This window comes from Amphiprion ocellaris, chromosome 9 (assembly GCF_022539595.1).
Source record: "Amphiprion ocellaris isolate individual 3 ecotype Okinawa chromosome 9, ASM2253959v1, whole genome shotgun sequence".
Taxonomy (NCBI): Eukaryota; Metazoa; Chordata; class Actinopteri; family Pomacentridae; genus Amphiprion; species Amphiprion ocellaris.
Window position 1 is genome coordinate 37,244,079 of NC_072774.1, and position 15,725 is coordinate 37,259,803.

The 15,725-nt window shown below is 39.5% G+C and overlaps 1 protein-coding gene across 1 annotated transcript in view; it reads left to right on the plus strand.

Annotated features, from left to right (window-relative positions):
• cdk14 (cyclin-dependent kinase 14) overlaps nt 1–15,725 on the plus strand; it is a 241,646-nt gene that overhangs the window by 6,873 nt on the left and 219,048 nt on the right. The window contains exon 2 of the mRNA XM_055013998.1: nt 11,461–11,492. Within this exon, the coding sequence (XP_054869973.1) occupies nt 11,461–11,492 (32 nt within the window). The remainder of the gene's footprint in view (nt 1–11,460; nt 11,493–15,725) is intronic.

Sequence of the window (15,725 nt, forward strand, 5' to 3'; positions counted from 1 at the left end):
AAGACAGATGACTGAAATGCAGTTGCAACACTGCACATTCACAAGGTGAAATCATTGCTAGCGCCATGGTGTTTCCAACTGACATCTATTATTTAAGCCAGAAGCTCTACTCTGCAATCTCATTAAACAGTGTTTCTGTCGCTGCAACAGCACCAACCACAGCGACATGTCTTCCCTTTAGCTAATACACTCACATCAGTTTAAGCAGAAGCTTTCTTCCAGTTTAATGTATGTAAAATTTAAGCTTTTCAGCTCACAGGTTTCAACTGGGTCCTGCAGCATTTGGGTCAAGTAACTTGTAAAAAGTAAAGTAGGCCAGATTCACTAGTTAATACAGCTGTTATTTCACCGTGTCGGATACATATTGAATCAACAATTTGGGAAGAACTCCATGGGACTTGGTAAATATCCAATAGTATAGGACTGTAATTGGGATATCCTTGAGGTTTTCAGTCCAAGAAAAACTAAGTTCTGCTTTTAGATTGGTATTCAATTTTAGCAGACATTGTGGGTTGAGGTATTGGAATCAGATTCATGACAGATCACTGGATCAGTGCCTCAATGGGAGGGCAGTTTAACTCAGCTTAGCTTTTACTGCAATATAAAGTGATGTCAGCCACACACACCATGAGCCAATAATCTCATACGTGCCTGGGAATATTATTGGTAGGCCAAATATTGTTAGGTCTTTTAAAAAGTCAGACTCTTTTCTGATTATTTTTATTCATTATTCCCATTCAGTATATTTTTTAAATTTTACTTAGATTTTCATTTCCCCCAATTGTTAATCTTGTAATAATAATAATACTTTGGCTTCAAAACCAGCAGTTTTTCCACTTTTCTATGACTACTGACTTGAGTATCAATATCAATGTCTTGTGATCAAACTGGGCTGCAATTCAACTGAAAAAAAAAAAAACAGTAACAGTTGAATTGTGAATGTGGTGCTTGTGGAGAGTAGCATGTGTGAACCAACCTTGGATAAATAAAGGGTAAATACGTCTAATATTATATCAGATATAAATACACCTTATCACAGTTTCAGTTCTTTATTCTGTAGATAAAACACTGGGAAGAGCTGTGTTTGGTGGATTTATCCTTCAGCACATCTCTGATTTTAAATTAGCACTGAAAACACCTTCACGGATCCATTCTTTGTATGAGAGACAGGTTTGGCTTCTTAATGTTCCTGCATAACTTTGATCAAAAGGCAAATTCCTTCAAGTGAGAGGAAGCTGTAGAAGCAGTCATGATGTGTTATGGGTTTTTCTGGTCTTATTTTACAGTGAGTTTGGACAAAATAGTCTGCTTTTTCTTTTGTGGCTATTTAAGTTTCCCTTTCATGTTTTACTTTAGAAAGTCTATTATTTTGTGCATGCTCCCTGGAATTAATCTAGTTTGTTTGCATTGCACAACAATCCTCTGACAGCATCTCAAGGCATCAAAATCAGAATGTTGTGACACTACTTTTTTACTGGGTGCTCTCAATCTGCAGCTCAAATAAAGGATCTTTTAAAAGATGTTTTATCTGATGGTTTTGTTTACAAAATGTCTTTATATTTGTACATGCAAAAAATGACAGGCAACGCATTTGCACTCTAGTACCAGTCACCTCAGCTAACTCTGCATAGCAGTGAGGAAAACCTCTTTTTAAAATGTTGCACTATTGCTTTAACCCTTTAATGGGCAGCGTGGGTCAGGAGATTCCCGTTTTCCATTGGATTTGGGTCACTTTTGACCCATGTTGTGTATCAAAGGGTTAATTATCACTTATATGTGTACCAGTTTTCAGTGAGTGTGAGTACAAGCAAGTGGCTAAGAAATACCAATACAACGACTTGTCATGTGAATAAATGATGTAGATGATCAGCAGCTTGGTGGGTTTTGGCGGTCAATTTAATTCAGTTGTATTTATATAGTGCAGAACATATGTCATCTCAAAGCACTTAGCATAGTCAGGTAAACAGAGAACAGAGAACCCAACAATCCAAAGATGCCTTTAGGTTCCCTATGAGCGATGGTGGGAAGGAACAGAAAAACCTCTGGAATAGGGAGGTGGAGAAAAAACATGCGACAGAACCAGGATCAGGGAAGGCGGCCATCTGCCTCGAACGGTTGGGTGAGAGTGGGCATGAGGGGGTGGGGATAAAATAACATACATTTTGACTGACAGAGTTGTTGGAACTTACTCTTAAGCTACAAGCACATTAATGTTCCTCTGATAGTCTCTTAATTTAGATGTAGTGATTGTAGCTTTTATTGCTAAATATAGTCATACATTTGGATTTAATTTGAAATTTGAATGTGAGGAATAGCATAAATATATGCTGTCTTTTTAGTGAGTTTGATGTATTGAAAATAACAATACTGATCAGAAAAACGTACATTTAGGAAGTATTTTTTTTCAATACTTAAAAAAATGAAAATACACAGGGGACTGTAATCACAAATATTTAACGTAAAACGGCTTGTTCTGTGAGCACTACACATGACGTGAACCAGGAGCTTCACTGTCTAGCTGCAGACTGATCCGTGGTATTGAGTGTGGATTTGTGGCTGTGATGATTCTATATGGAGCGTCTATTCTTTGTGGAATGTGTGTACTGACCCTCTGAGGAGAAGGAAGCAGTGGTTTAACAGCTCACTCGCTGGACTGACAACACTTCCAAACACTCACTCTGACATAAATAAGTCATTCTAGCAGGAAGCGGCGCCCTGAGAGCTCACTGTCTTTTAGCCATCTGTACCGCCTTTCTCATTAGACACAAGCATAATCATCACAAGGAGGTAATAACAAAAATAAATAATTTAGCTATTTATAATACTCTCCTTGAGCTCCTTGTGCTGTGAGAGTGATTTAGAAATCAAAGCTGCACGAGCAATTGAGCTGTATTGCAGTGATGTTTACTCCCACCTCCCAGCCTTGCATAAATATGAAAAATATTGATGGCAAATGCAATAAAGTCCTCCCCTCAAATTAATATCATATGTCAGCGTCAGCATTTAGATATACCATTGGTTTTTGCTTTTTTACAATCCTGATTTTTTTCACCATGTTCTCTTAGATTCATCATATTTTACATTAAATAATTCAGAAAAAATAAAGAAAGGAGGGAAAACCCCCAAAAACTTCAGTGCTGTTTTATAGAATATTATAACCCTAACAATTCAAAAGATGATTCTGGTTTAGAGGAACGTGATGGTTTTTTTTGTTGTTGTTTTTTTTTTTTTTTTTAAAGCTACAAATGACCTGAAACATTCAGACTGCGGCATTAAATTTTACTTCAGTTTGTCCAGCATGATCTCAAGGTCTCTGTGCTGTTTGTATGTCGTTACCTCCTTCAACGTTAATGGGTTTTCTTGACCCTGGCTTGTACTTGCAGGATGACCTCTCTTTGCATGGCAGCACCAAAGGCTACTTGTTTTCCATTAAGTTTACTGCGTTATTTCCTATGATGTTAGACACACCACTATTTCATCCACAGAAAAATCAAGTGCAACATATCTATAAACAAATCTTTTCTACTGAAATAAATGAATCACACTGACATGTGAGAAAGCATTACCGCGACAGCAGAAAGTGTTTGGAGGAGCTCTGATTGTCAACACTACTAAAATATGTGCATCACACATCTGTGATGATTACACTTACTCTGCTGGCAGCACTGTGTCACTTGGATGATCTCATATAAGTCACTTTGTAACTAGTGATAGACCGATTATCAGCCTGGTTGATTCTTGTGGCCAATATTTGACATTTCTCCAATTATTGGTGAATTATTGACATTATTGATCAGTTAAATGTGCTACTTCAGGTCTGATGCAGCCACCTCTCTGTCTGTAGTCACTCTGTAGCGCAAGACTGCAAAAACTGAACAGGAAACACAGGCTGTTGCCATAAACCAGGAAATTAGTTACTTTCACAGTGGCTAAGGCTATGCAAACAATTCAATTCAATTCAATTCAATTTTATTTATATAGCGCCAATTACAGTCAAATTGTCTCGAGACGCTTTACAGAACCCATATGCCTGAACCCCAGAGCAAGCCAAAAGGCGACAGTGGCAAGGAAAACACCCTTTTAACAGGGAAAAAAAACCTCGAGCAGAACCCGGCTCTAATGTGGGGGGACCCATCTGCCTGCTGGCCGGGCGGGTTGAGAGGGACAGAAGAAGTAGAGAGGTAGAGATAGAGGGGTAGAGGTAGAGATAGAGGGATACAGATAGAGGGGTAGAGATAGAGAGGTGGGGGGTGGGACACAAGGACCATAAAACACAGCCACACATCTGAAGCATCCAGCATCCAGCTCTGGGACCAGGGACACTCGGAGAAAGGACACAGAAAGAAACAGAGTGAATGTAATGCAATAATGGTATATATAGTAAATACATAGGTAGTTAGAGAAGGGCTCAGTGCATCCAGAGAGGTTCCCCAGCAGCCTAGGCCTATAGCAGCATAACTAGAGGCAAACTAAAGGGACGTCAAGAGGGGAAGTCAGTTGTGCAAATGAAAACACCAGCTCACCCCGTCAGGGTCACCCAGTCAGCCCTAACTATAAGCTTTGTCGAAAAGGAAGGTTTTAAGCCTGGTCTTAAAAGTAGAGAGGGTGTCCGCCTCCCGAACCCAAACTGGGAGCTGGTTCCACAGGAGAGGTGCCTGATAACTGAAGGCTCTGACTCCCATTCTACTTTTAGAGATTCTAGGAACAACAAGTAAGCCTGCAGTCTGAGAGCGAAGAGTTCTGCTAGGGTAATATGGTACTATCAGATCTTTAAGATATGATGGAGATTGGTTGTTAAGAGCTTTATATGTCAGAAGAAGGATTTTGAATTCTATTCTAGATTTAACAGGGAGCCAATGAAGAGAAACCAATATAGGAGAAATATGATCTCTCTTGCTAACTCCCGTCAGTACTCTGGCTGCAGCGTTTTGGATCAGCTGTAGATGTTTCAGAGAGCTATTGGGACAACCTGATAATAAGGAATTACAGTAGTCAAGCCTAGAAGTAACAAATGCATGGACTAGTTTTTCTGCATCACTCTGAGACAGGATGTTCCTGATTTTCACAATATTTCTCAGGTGGAAAAAGGAAGTCCTACAGATTTGTTTTATGTGCGAGTTAAAGGACATGTCCTGGTCAAAGATAACACCGAGGTTCCTCACAGTAGTACTGGAGGCCAATGTAATGCCATCCAGAGTAACTATATGCTTTGGAAGCAATTCTCTAAGATGTTTGGGGCCAAATACAATGACTTCAGTCTTGTCTGAATTTAGTAGTAAGAAATTATAGGTCATCCAGGTCTTTATGTCCTTAAGACAATCTTGCAGTCTAGCTAGCTGATTAGTTTCATTTGGCTTCATAGATAAATACAATTGAGTGTCGTCAGCATAACAATGGAAATTAATACAGTGCTTCCTAATAATGTTGCCTAAGGGAAGCATGTATAATGTGAACAGTATTGGTCCTAAGACAGAACCCTGAGGAACTCCATGATTAACCCCAGTATGCTCAGAAGAGTCATTGTTGACATGCACAAACTGGAACCTGTCTGATAAGTAGGATTTAAACCAGTACAGTGCTGTCCCTTTAATGCCAATAGAATGTTCTAGTCGCTGTAATAAAAGTTTGTGGTCGATTGTATCGAATGCTGCACTAAGGTCCAATAAAATAAGTATAGAGACCAGTCCATTATCTGACGCTATGAGAAGGTCATTAGTAACTTTCACCAGAGCTGTTTCTGTGCTATGATGCACTCTGAAGCCTGACTGAAACTCTTCAAACAGGCTATTCCTTTGTAAATGTTCATATAATTGATTTGCAACTGTTCTTTCCAGAATTTTAGAGAGAAATGGGAGGTTGGAAATTGGTCTATAGTTGGCTAAAACATCTGGATCTAGAGTGGGCTTTTTAAGTAAAGGTTTGATTACAGCAACCTTAAAAGCCTGTGGTACATAGCCTGTTACTAGAGAGAGATTAATCAGATCTAACATTGAGGAATTAATTAAAGGTAAAGCCTCCTTGAACAGTCTAGTTGGGATAGGATCTAAAAGACATGTTGATGGTTTGGATGTAGAAACTATTGAAATGAGTTCAGAGAGATGTATGGGGGTGAAAAATTCTAAATATCCATCTGGTCTTACAGCCAATTCTAAAGTATCTGTACTCGATGATACATCTGTGACATTTGCAGGAAGGGCCAGATTAATTTTTTCTCTAATCGTAATAATTTTATTTGTAAAGAAGCTCATGAAGTTGTTACTGCTCAAAGCTAAAGGAATACAAGTTTCAACAGAGCTCTGACTCTTTGTCAGCCTGGCTACAGTGCTGAAGAGAAACCTGGGGTTGTTCTTGTTTTCCTCTATTAAAGATGAATAATATGTTGTCCTGGCATTACGAAGAGCTTTTTTATAAATTACTAGACTTTTTTTCCAAGCTACATAAACTTCCTCTAAATTAGTGGAGTACCACTTTCTGTCCAGCTTTCGGGACGCCTGCTTTAAAGTCCACAGCTGGGAATTATACCAAGGAGCAGGTCCTCTCTGAGATAGAACTTTCTTTTTTACAGGTGCAACACTATCAAGTGTTGTACGCAGTGAGGCTGCAGCATTATTAACAATATAATCCACTTCTGTGGGGGTAAAATTATAATATTTCCCTTCCATTATATCAGTAAGTGGTGCTGGACTAAATAGAGAGGGTATTATTTCCTTAAATTTAGTCACCGAATTGTGAGACAGACATCTACTGTAATGATATTTATTCTTAACTCCTATACAATCTATTGTTGTAAATTGAAATGTTATCATAAAATGGTCAGAAAGAAGAAGATTCCGGGGAAATACTGTTAACTGTTTGATTTCTATGCCATAAGTCAGAACGAGGTCAAGGGTATGATTAAAACTATGAGTTGGTTTATTTACGTTGAGAAAACCCAATTGAGTCTAATATTGAATTAAAAGCAGTCGTAAGGCTGTCACTGTCCACGTCAACATGAATGTTGAAGTCACCCACAATAATGACTTTATCTGAGCTGAGCACTAAATCAGATAAAAAGTCTGAGAATTGAGATAAAAACTCAGAGTAAGGAGCAGGAGGACGATATACAACAACAAATAAAACTGGTTTCTGAGCTTTTAAATCTGGATGAGAGAGACTGAGAGTAAGATTTTCAAATGAACTGTAACTAGGTTTAGGTCTCTGGTTCATTTTTAAGCTAGAGAGGTAAATTGCTGCCACTCCTCCTCCTCGGCCTGTGATTGGAGGAACATGACAGTTAGTATGACTAGTAGGAGTTGATTCATTTAGACTAACATATTCTTCCTGCTGCAACCAGGTTTCAGTCAAACAGAACAAATCAATCTGGTTATCAGTTATCAAATCATTTACTAACAGAGATTTAGACGAGAGAGATCTAATATTTAACAGACCACGTTTAATTGTCCTGTTTCTTCGCTCAGTTGAAATAGTGGTATTAATTTTAATTAGATTTTTATGGTTACTATGTCTTTTGTTTAGTTTTGATTTGCTTAATTTATTGAATTTTGGTGGTCGGGGGACAGACACAGTCTCAATAAAGCTAACTGAATTACTGGAGGGTGACAGCTGAGAGGAAACTCCAGAGAGGTGTGGAAGACTACAACTCTGCATCCTGGTCTGAACTCTGGGTTGTCATGCTTTAGGAGTTCTAATAAAATCAGCCATATTTCTAGAAATGAGAGCTGCACCAGCCAACGTGGGATGGATGCCGTCTCTCCTAATCAGACCAGGTTTTCCCCAGAAAGAGCTCCAATTGTCTATAAAGCCAACGTCGTTTGCAGTACACCACGTAGACGACCAGCGGCGAAACGATGCCATACGGCTAAACATATCATCGCTTGTCAGATCAGGCAGGGGTCCAGAGAAAACTACGGAGTCCGACATGGTTTTGGCAAAGTTACACACCGATGCCACACTAACTTTGGTGACCTCCGATTGGCGTAACCGGGTGTCATTACCGCCGACATGAATAACAATCTTACTGTATTTACGATTATCTTTAGCCAGCAGTTTCAAATTTGCTTCTATGTCGCCCGCTCTGGCTCCTGGGAAGCATTTTACTATGGTCGCTGGTGTCGCTAGCTTCACGTTTCTGACTACGGAGCTGCCAATGATCAGAGTTGGTTTCTCAGCGGGTGTGTCATTGAGTGGGGAAAAACGATTAGAAACGTGAAGCGGTTTGTGGTGTGCCGGGACAGCGGGCTTGAGCTTAGGACTACGTTTCCTACGAACTGTCACCCAGCTACCCTGACTTCCCGGCTGCTCGGGAGCTGCTAGGGTACGGCTAGCAGAAGCTACACTAGCAGCTATATTATTGCGGTCCGCACCGGCTAAGGGAGCCTGGCTAACAGCTAGCGGGGTGTTTTCCATGGTGCGGAGCCGCGCTTCCAATTCGGAGAGCCTCGCCTCCAAAGCTACAAACAGACTGCATTTATTACAGGTATCATTATCACTAAAGGAGGCAGAGGAGTAACTAAACATGTGACACACTGAGCAGGAAAGAGAAGGAGAGGAAGAGGGAGAAGCCATGCTAACTGCTAAGTGCTAGGCTAGCGGACAGAGATAACAGATTAACTTAGAATTAAGTACTGAGAGGGTGCGTGAAGAAAACGAGTGTATGTTACGATTCAAATATTACCGCTACACACAGATTTAATGAATATCAAATTAGATGGAGTGGATAAGCTACAACAGTCACAGAACACAACACAGCGCTACAACAGGAAGTGACGCAATACGCTCACCGTAACGTCAGACGTCAGCAGGGAGATGCTCAAACCCCAAACAACTAGCAGCTAAATTAGAAGGCAGCCCCAGATTACTCCTGAAACACAGTCTGGTAAACTATAATTAATAATGCTTTAAGATATGGACCTTAGTGGGCAATAAAAGTGATAGAAGAGTGAAGCATTAAGATGTAGCGAATAACAGATGGAACTGCAGGAGACAAATCCATCGATCTCACTTGTACAGAGCAGAGCATCCTAATTTAATCACTCCTATCTCTGTTTTACTCAGTTATAGTCACCCTTATTAATGAGGAAGTCTAGTTATGAATGACAGGTTCCTGCTGTCACATGTTGTTAAAACATTTCATTTGATGTGTGGTCATGCGTCTTAAGTTGGTCTCATTTGCGTTACATAGGGTAAATTTGACAGCCGTGTGGGTTTTCCTTGAAAAATGTCCATAATATTGGAACAACTGATCACAGCATAGTAAAAGTATATATATTCTGAAAGCTGTTTTCATGAGGAATTCAAATATGTACTTCATTTTTTTCTAACTAGTACTGTGAAAGTTTTATTTTTACTCAAAAGAAAATTTTCGGGTCAAATTAAGTCCACTTTTCTAGTCAACATTACACCATTATAAAGCATACCAAGTGAAAATCTGATTACAGATTCAGATTCTACACATTTCAGAGATTACATACATATAAAAATCAATGATACACCTTACATGCAATGGAGTTCAACTACAATCTCATATTTACCTTTTTTCTATGCTGGCGCTTGCTACTGTAATAATGTGAACATGGTCCATGGAATACTATTGAATGTTCATTAGGTACAGCAAGGCAAGTTTATCATGTTTATGCATAAATTGTTTCCATACAGAGTGAAATTACAAAAACATAAAATTCTTAAGTTTTAGCCTAATAATAAACAGTTAAACAAAGACTTTGAACTCGACTTTCATATCCACTCACTTATACCAACATGTATGATCAGTGTCAGTTCAACTTACTTATATAAGCACAAGTAACCAATTTCTCGTTACCAACACCACAAGCCTCTATTAGTACTAGCTATTGCTACACAGTTCTGTACAATATCAAGGTCAGCACATCTAAACACAGCAGCACACAGGAGCTTCTGATATCTGAAAATTAACCAAAAAAGAAAGATGATTCAAGATAGTCATGCCTGTTAAAGAAAGATGATCAAAAGCCAACACCTCCTTGGTTAATGATAGTCTTACATGACTTACAGGAAATGTGTCAATTTTTTCCATCATGGCTGCACCAGCAAGTGAGAATGCAAAGGCATAGGGTACAGTACTAAGTGCCTGTGGTGACATCTGATGGCTGCTGCAAGCTTCACAGGGTCATTGCAATATTTAATCTCAGCAATGTCAAACTCCTAATGAAAGTTGCTTTGCTCCCGTGTCCCAACCGCCGTGTCCCAACCGCCTCCACCCTCATACCTGTCTCATTTCAGTACCAATATAATTCCATACAAGGCAGATATCTGTTTGCAGTTTACTGTTCTCAAAACTAGAGAAAAAATGCTAAAAGTTGATACCATGGACCTCAGGATTCATAAAAAAAGACTAGGTCATATCATGCAAAAGAAAAAATATTTTTGCAAATTATGTAACATCTCCACCCTTTTAGGAGACCAGTATATGACGCATGACCGTATATCAGTTCTAAATATTGGTTATCGGTGTTTATTTATTCCCAGTAGCACTGGTATTGGCCCAAACCCCTCCATACTGGTCGATCCCGACTTGTACCTGTTTCTTAAAAAGTATATTAAAAATACTCAACCATAGTAAAGTGAGCTCAAAGATTTATGGGTATTTTTAGGTACTGGGGCACACTCACTAAAAGTTCCAGAAAGATGATGCTCTACTGAAATTCACAAACAAAAGGCCATTTACATTTTATTGAAACACTGTTTTTCCCTAATTTTTACCTGAATCTTTTAATTTCTGAAACTTTAGCAGTCCAGTCTATGCGGAGATCTTTGAGTGCTTTGTGCACCCTCCATCCACCCCAACCACCTTCTGTTGACTCTAATGCAGTACATGAATGTAGAGCTTATCTCATTTAAAGAAGTGCTGCATCTGAAGGTGAGCCAGTCAGCAATGATGTTGCACCTAAAAGTCTCTGGGAAACAATTTAGCTGTGTGGAGTAGTAATTTCTGGGAGACAGAGATGCTCTGCTGTACGTCATAGCCGTAATACCAATTTCAGTATGTGTCACTGCTCCAAGAATTACTGTTTCAAAGTGTTTCATGGAGACACAATGTCATGTTGTAAATACTCCCTCAACAGTATGAGTGTGTATCATCTGTATCATAAAAATGTGATAAATTAACACACTTAGATTGTAAAATCACAGTGTTTTGCTAAAAGATGCCCATAAAAGTTACAGCTTTTCTGCTGTTTGCCCTCCCCTGATAACACTCACACTTGAGAGACGTGAGTGTCACCAGGACCAGTGATCTCCCCTACAGCTCCTACACCTGCACTGCCGTAATGAGCACATGACCATGTTTTCCTGCCAAATTTCCCCCCAGTGATGAGGTCCTGTGGCATGCTGCATCTCTACCGTTACACCTTTTATTGTGCTCATTCTTCAAAACATGTCAATACAGGCTGTGTCTGATTCTGTCTTCCTTTCTTCTCTTTGCAGCTTTCAAGAAAGAGGACAGTGGCTTTGATGAGGTAGGTTGAAAACAAGTAAATTCTTGGGCTCATGTGACATCACTGGCCCAGTTTCAGGGCTGTATCACAGTGGTGTAGACTGTATTTTTACTAAAATTATTCTTCAAGGTCTTGTTGGCCAGATGTTGTCAGGAAAGACTGCATTGCAGTTGGTTTTTTTGGATGTGGATCTTTCTGTAACTCGGTGCATATGGTGTGTAATATATTCATGTGTGGAGCGCTCATCTCAGAGACATCCCTCAGGGTCAGTCACCATCACAGGGCTCCTCTGGCCTGCCAAATGAGCCACTAACCACATTCTCCCTATATGAGAATACCCAGGGCTCCCAAAAGCAGCCTACCACCACGTTGAATCATCAGTGTAGCCATTACTAAAATCCAAATTGACAGAATCCGTTCTTTAAATTCTTATAAATTTTATTAATTGGATAAAAAAAAAAAAAAATACACGTGTCACACCACATTTATTGCCTCTTTGTTCTCGTTTGGCAGGTACAGTGTTCAAATGAACTGAGCCCCACTGTTCGACACAATGCAATATGGTGCCTGATATCGTAAAACCACCCCCACTCTCCTGCAGCAGTCTTACTATTTAATTCAAATTAAATGGATGAAAGGAAATGTGATGTGTAAAGGTGCCAGGTGGACAGCATATTAAGAGCAGTTTAAATAACACTGCAATTCACGTGTCTGCAGTGAGAGCCCATTTTCCTCCAGGCAGTATATTCACAGTTGAGCTGGGAGAAGTTGCTTTATTATGGATACTGCACTGCCGTAATTTGCATTGTGCTGATTTACTATAGAATTGCACCACAGAAGACAAAAATGTTGCTCAAAGTCACTGAGAGCTGCTAATGCAATTTATATTTTTCAGCATATTGATGTAGTGCCTCAGAATAAGGGTGGGGCTACTCGAGACCTGAAGACCACCAAGGATGAAAACCAGCTTTTTAATGTTGTTGACATGTCCATTAGGTATTTTATTGCATGTAAGATGAAGTGAGGAAATAAGCAGTTGACAGCACGGTGAAGCCTTTCCAGATTAAAACTACAATCTCAAAAACAAGGATTCAAAAAGTCGGGGTTTCAGAAATAACAAATCCAGGGAAGCAACCCCATCAACCTGTGGGGAAGGACTTTCTTCTATACAGTCAGTTTCCAGGTCAAACATGTATGGCTGAGTTTCCCCAATATTACAGTTTGACATTTTGTAGCATATAGTGGGTTTACAGTGTTTGAGCAGAGTTGTAGGTGAGCTGGTGTGCTCCAGCTGCAGCCAATGGAGAGGGGTGAGTGATGAGAGAGGCTGGGACTTCATAGATCTATGGATTCTAGACGATTCATTATTATGAAAACAAATCCTAAATATATGATTCCTATATATAAAGATGAGGTTTTAGGGATTTAATCCACAAGAAAAGTGGGACTTTAATGGCACTTTGATCCATTTGGTTTAGGACAAAACCCAGCAGCTCAGTCTTTGACTGTGTTCACCAGCTGATTGAACCTCAGCTGCTGACTGGTGCAGGGCATGTAATGCAAAGTGGGTTTGTTCAAGATTTTTTGCAGAACACAACATCTGGAGGCAGAACTGGTGAAAATGGTCAAATGTTGGGATGTACAGCCAGATCAGTATGTTGAAAGGCTCTGAGATGCTTCATAGAGCTGATAGGAACAGCAGAGTTGGTGGTTATTCTCTATGGGCTTCTCATTTTGAACTGCCTCTTTCATGTTACACATGCTCACATGTAAGGTTGTATTACTCTAAAAATGTTGATTGATGCAGCTTTCAGGTCTGAGGAACACATGTGAAAAGAAGCTGTGATGTGGACATTAACTTAATTTACTCCCTTTTACTGCAGCTTACTGTTGCACATAAGCCTCAATGTGGAATCAGGAAATGATTGATTGATGGGCAATAAAATCTGGAAAATCAATTGTCAACTGTTATAAAATAACCAGACATGAAGGACTTGGTCTAACCTAGCAGACCTCGCCAGATTGATGGAAACATCACATCAAAAATGAGTGATCGATTTGTAGTCTCTCTGTATATATTGTTATATGGTCTGTACATTATTTGTGTTGTCTCAGGAACACTGGCTTGGTGTAATTTTGCAGCGGGCGGTTTAACGTATTGATTTCTCCTACTTTCACCCTGGGTTTGCTGTTGTAGGCAGCTGCTTGATGAGGCAGTCGATAGGTCTCAAAATATATAATGTTTGCATTGACAAGGAAAACCCGCTCGGCTGCTCTTGTGAGTAAAAGTAACAGTGACTGTGGAACACTGCTCACCTTTCACCTGCTGCAGATGGCTACCTAAAGCTGTGTCCTTGTAGTTCACCGAGCACATGGTTTCCAGCGCTGGATCATTTCCAGTGTATTATCTGCAGTGACATTGCTTAATGAATAAGTGATAAGACAGCAGGATGCTTTGCATTGATGTGGCAGACGTGTTGTGGTTGGTTGATGCTTTTCTATATTTATTCTATGTGAAAGCCCAGCTTAAATCCAGAACTGTTGAGGGAAACAATGAGGGCCAGAACGTGATTACTGGATTGAGTTGCCATTTAGTTTTCGTGTCATTACTGAGATTGACATTTTGGCGTTTTGGTTCGTGTTAGCCATTCTCTGTTTCTTTAAATTTAGGCTAAACAGGATCTGCTTTGACAGTGCAATTTTTATTAGATGTGGAAGCAGCAGTAACTCTTGCTAGGAACAAATTGTAGACTCAAAGAAATCGTTTTTAGAACTGATATTTCTGCACGTCGCCTTAGGAAAGGACCAATCTAAAGCTGCATTTACAGTCATTTACAGTACTTGTCGGTAAGATATAATAACTCATAAACTGCCCCAGTCAATCTATCAATTAGAAAGCATTAGACATACTAGTATTAGTTCAAACATTCTTTCTCCTTAGCTAAAAGATCAAAAAACATTGGTTAGAATCCAGGTCTTCTATTGGCACTGATGTGAAAATCAAAACAAAGCAGGTACAGTCACATTACATTTATTTAACAATTAATCAGCATTCCAGCAAAACAAGGTGACATAGATCAACTCTTTGAAAAGTTGAGGGTGTGAGAAATCTGGATAGAACCAGTGTTAACAACATTCTTCTTCTTCTTCGGTGTCTTGCTTTATCGCGTTGACGACCATGCCTTTCCACTTTTCTTTGTGGTACGTTGCATGTAGTACAGCAGCAACATTACAGGATGTAAATTACGGAATAACACGAAAATAGATATGTTAATTGGTCTAAAGTTTTTCCATGTAGTGTTTCTGAGATGGAAATGATTTTACTAGTCATGAAAATCGTAAATATTAGCCGGGGCTTTCAGGATTATGTACTGAAACCTGGAAGAAATCTAACATATGAATTTAGTTTTTTGTATTGTAATGTAACATCCATCCCATCTGGTCTCATCTTAGCTTTGTTCATGTCACTGATGATGGGACAACGAGGAATGTTCCCATCCCATCTGAGAGGTCTTTATTTTTTTTGGCAACCGAACAGGAGCGTTCAGATATCCCGGACATCACATATATGTCTGGTAACAGGGCTATTTGTCAAGTTTCCTGCTATTATTTGGATAAGAAGCCTGCGTTCTTGTTCAAGAAGGGACTTTTGTGGTGAAGCAAAGCATTTCTCGAAGCCGGTACCATGGGAATTAGCTTGGGCCGTTTGCTATAAATGGGCCTTGCTGCTAAAGAAGAATGTAAAGAATCTGAGAGGAAAAAAAGATTCCTTCCTGTCCTACAACATGATGTTTGCAAGAAACTGAATGATGGCTTACAGCTACAGCATGTGAACATATGTGAGTTTGGCTTATGTGATTGTGTATGCACAAGTATTCATTCCTTCTGTTTGTCTGAGAGAGACTGGCAGATTGAAGGTTGGTTTACCACTAGTGTCTGTTGAGATTAATTTGGAAATGGTGTAGCTGTTTAAACACACTGGATGAAGTGCAAAGTCCTCCAACCTAAACGACAGCATAGGTTGCTTATCTAATCTGGTACTCTTCTTTTGTCTGGGCCATATGATTTAAAATTTTCCACTGAACTTTTCAGCCTTATGGATGATTCAAAAATAAGTTTTCTTTATTTACTGTTTATCTTTTCTTAGCCATTACACCCATATATGCAAGACCAGCACCACTAGCCAGTCTTTCATCCTTATATATGCTGTATATACAGGTCAGTCATTTCATTGAAACTACCTGCCTAATATTG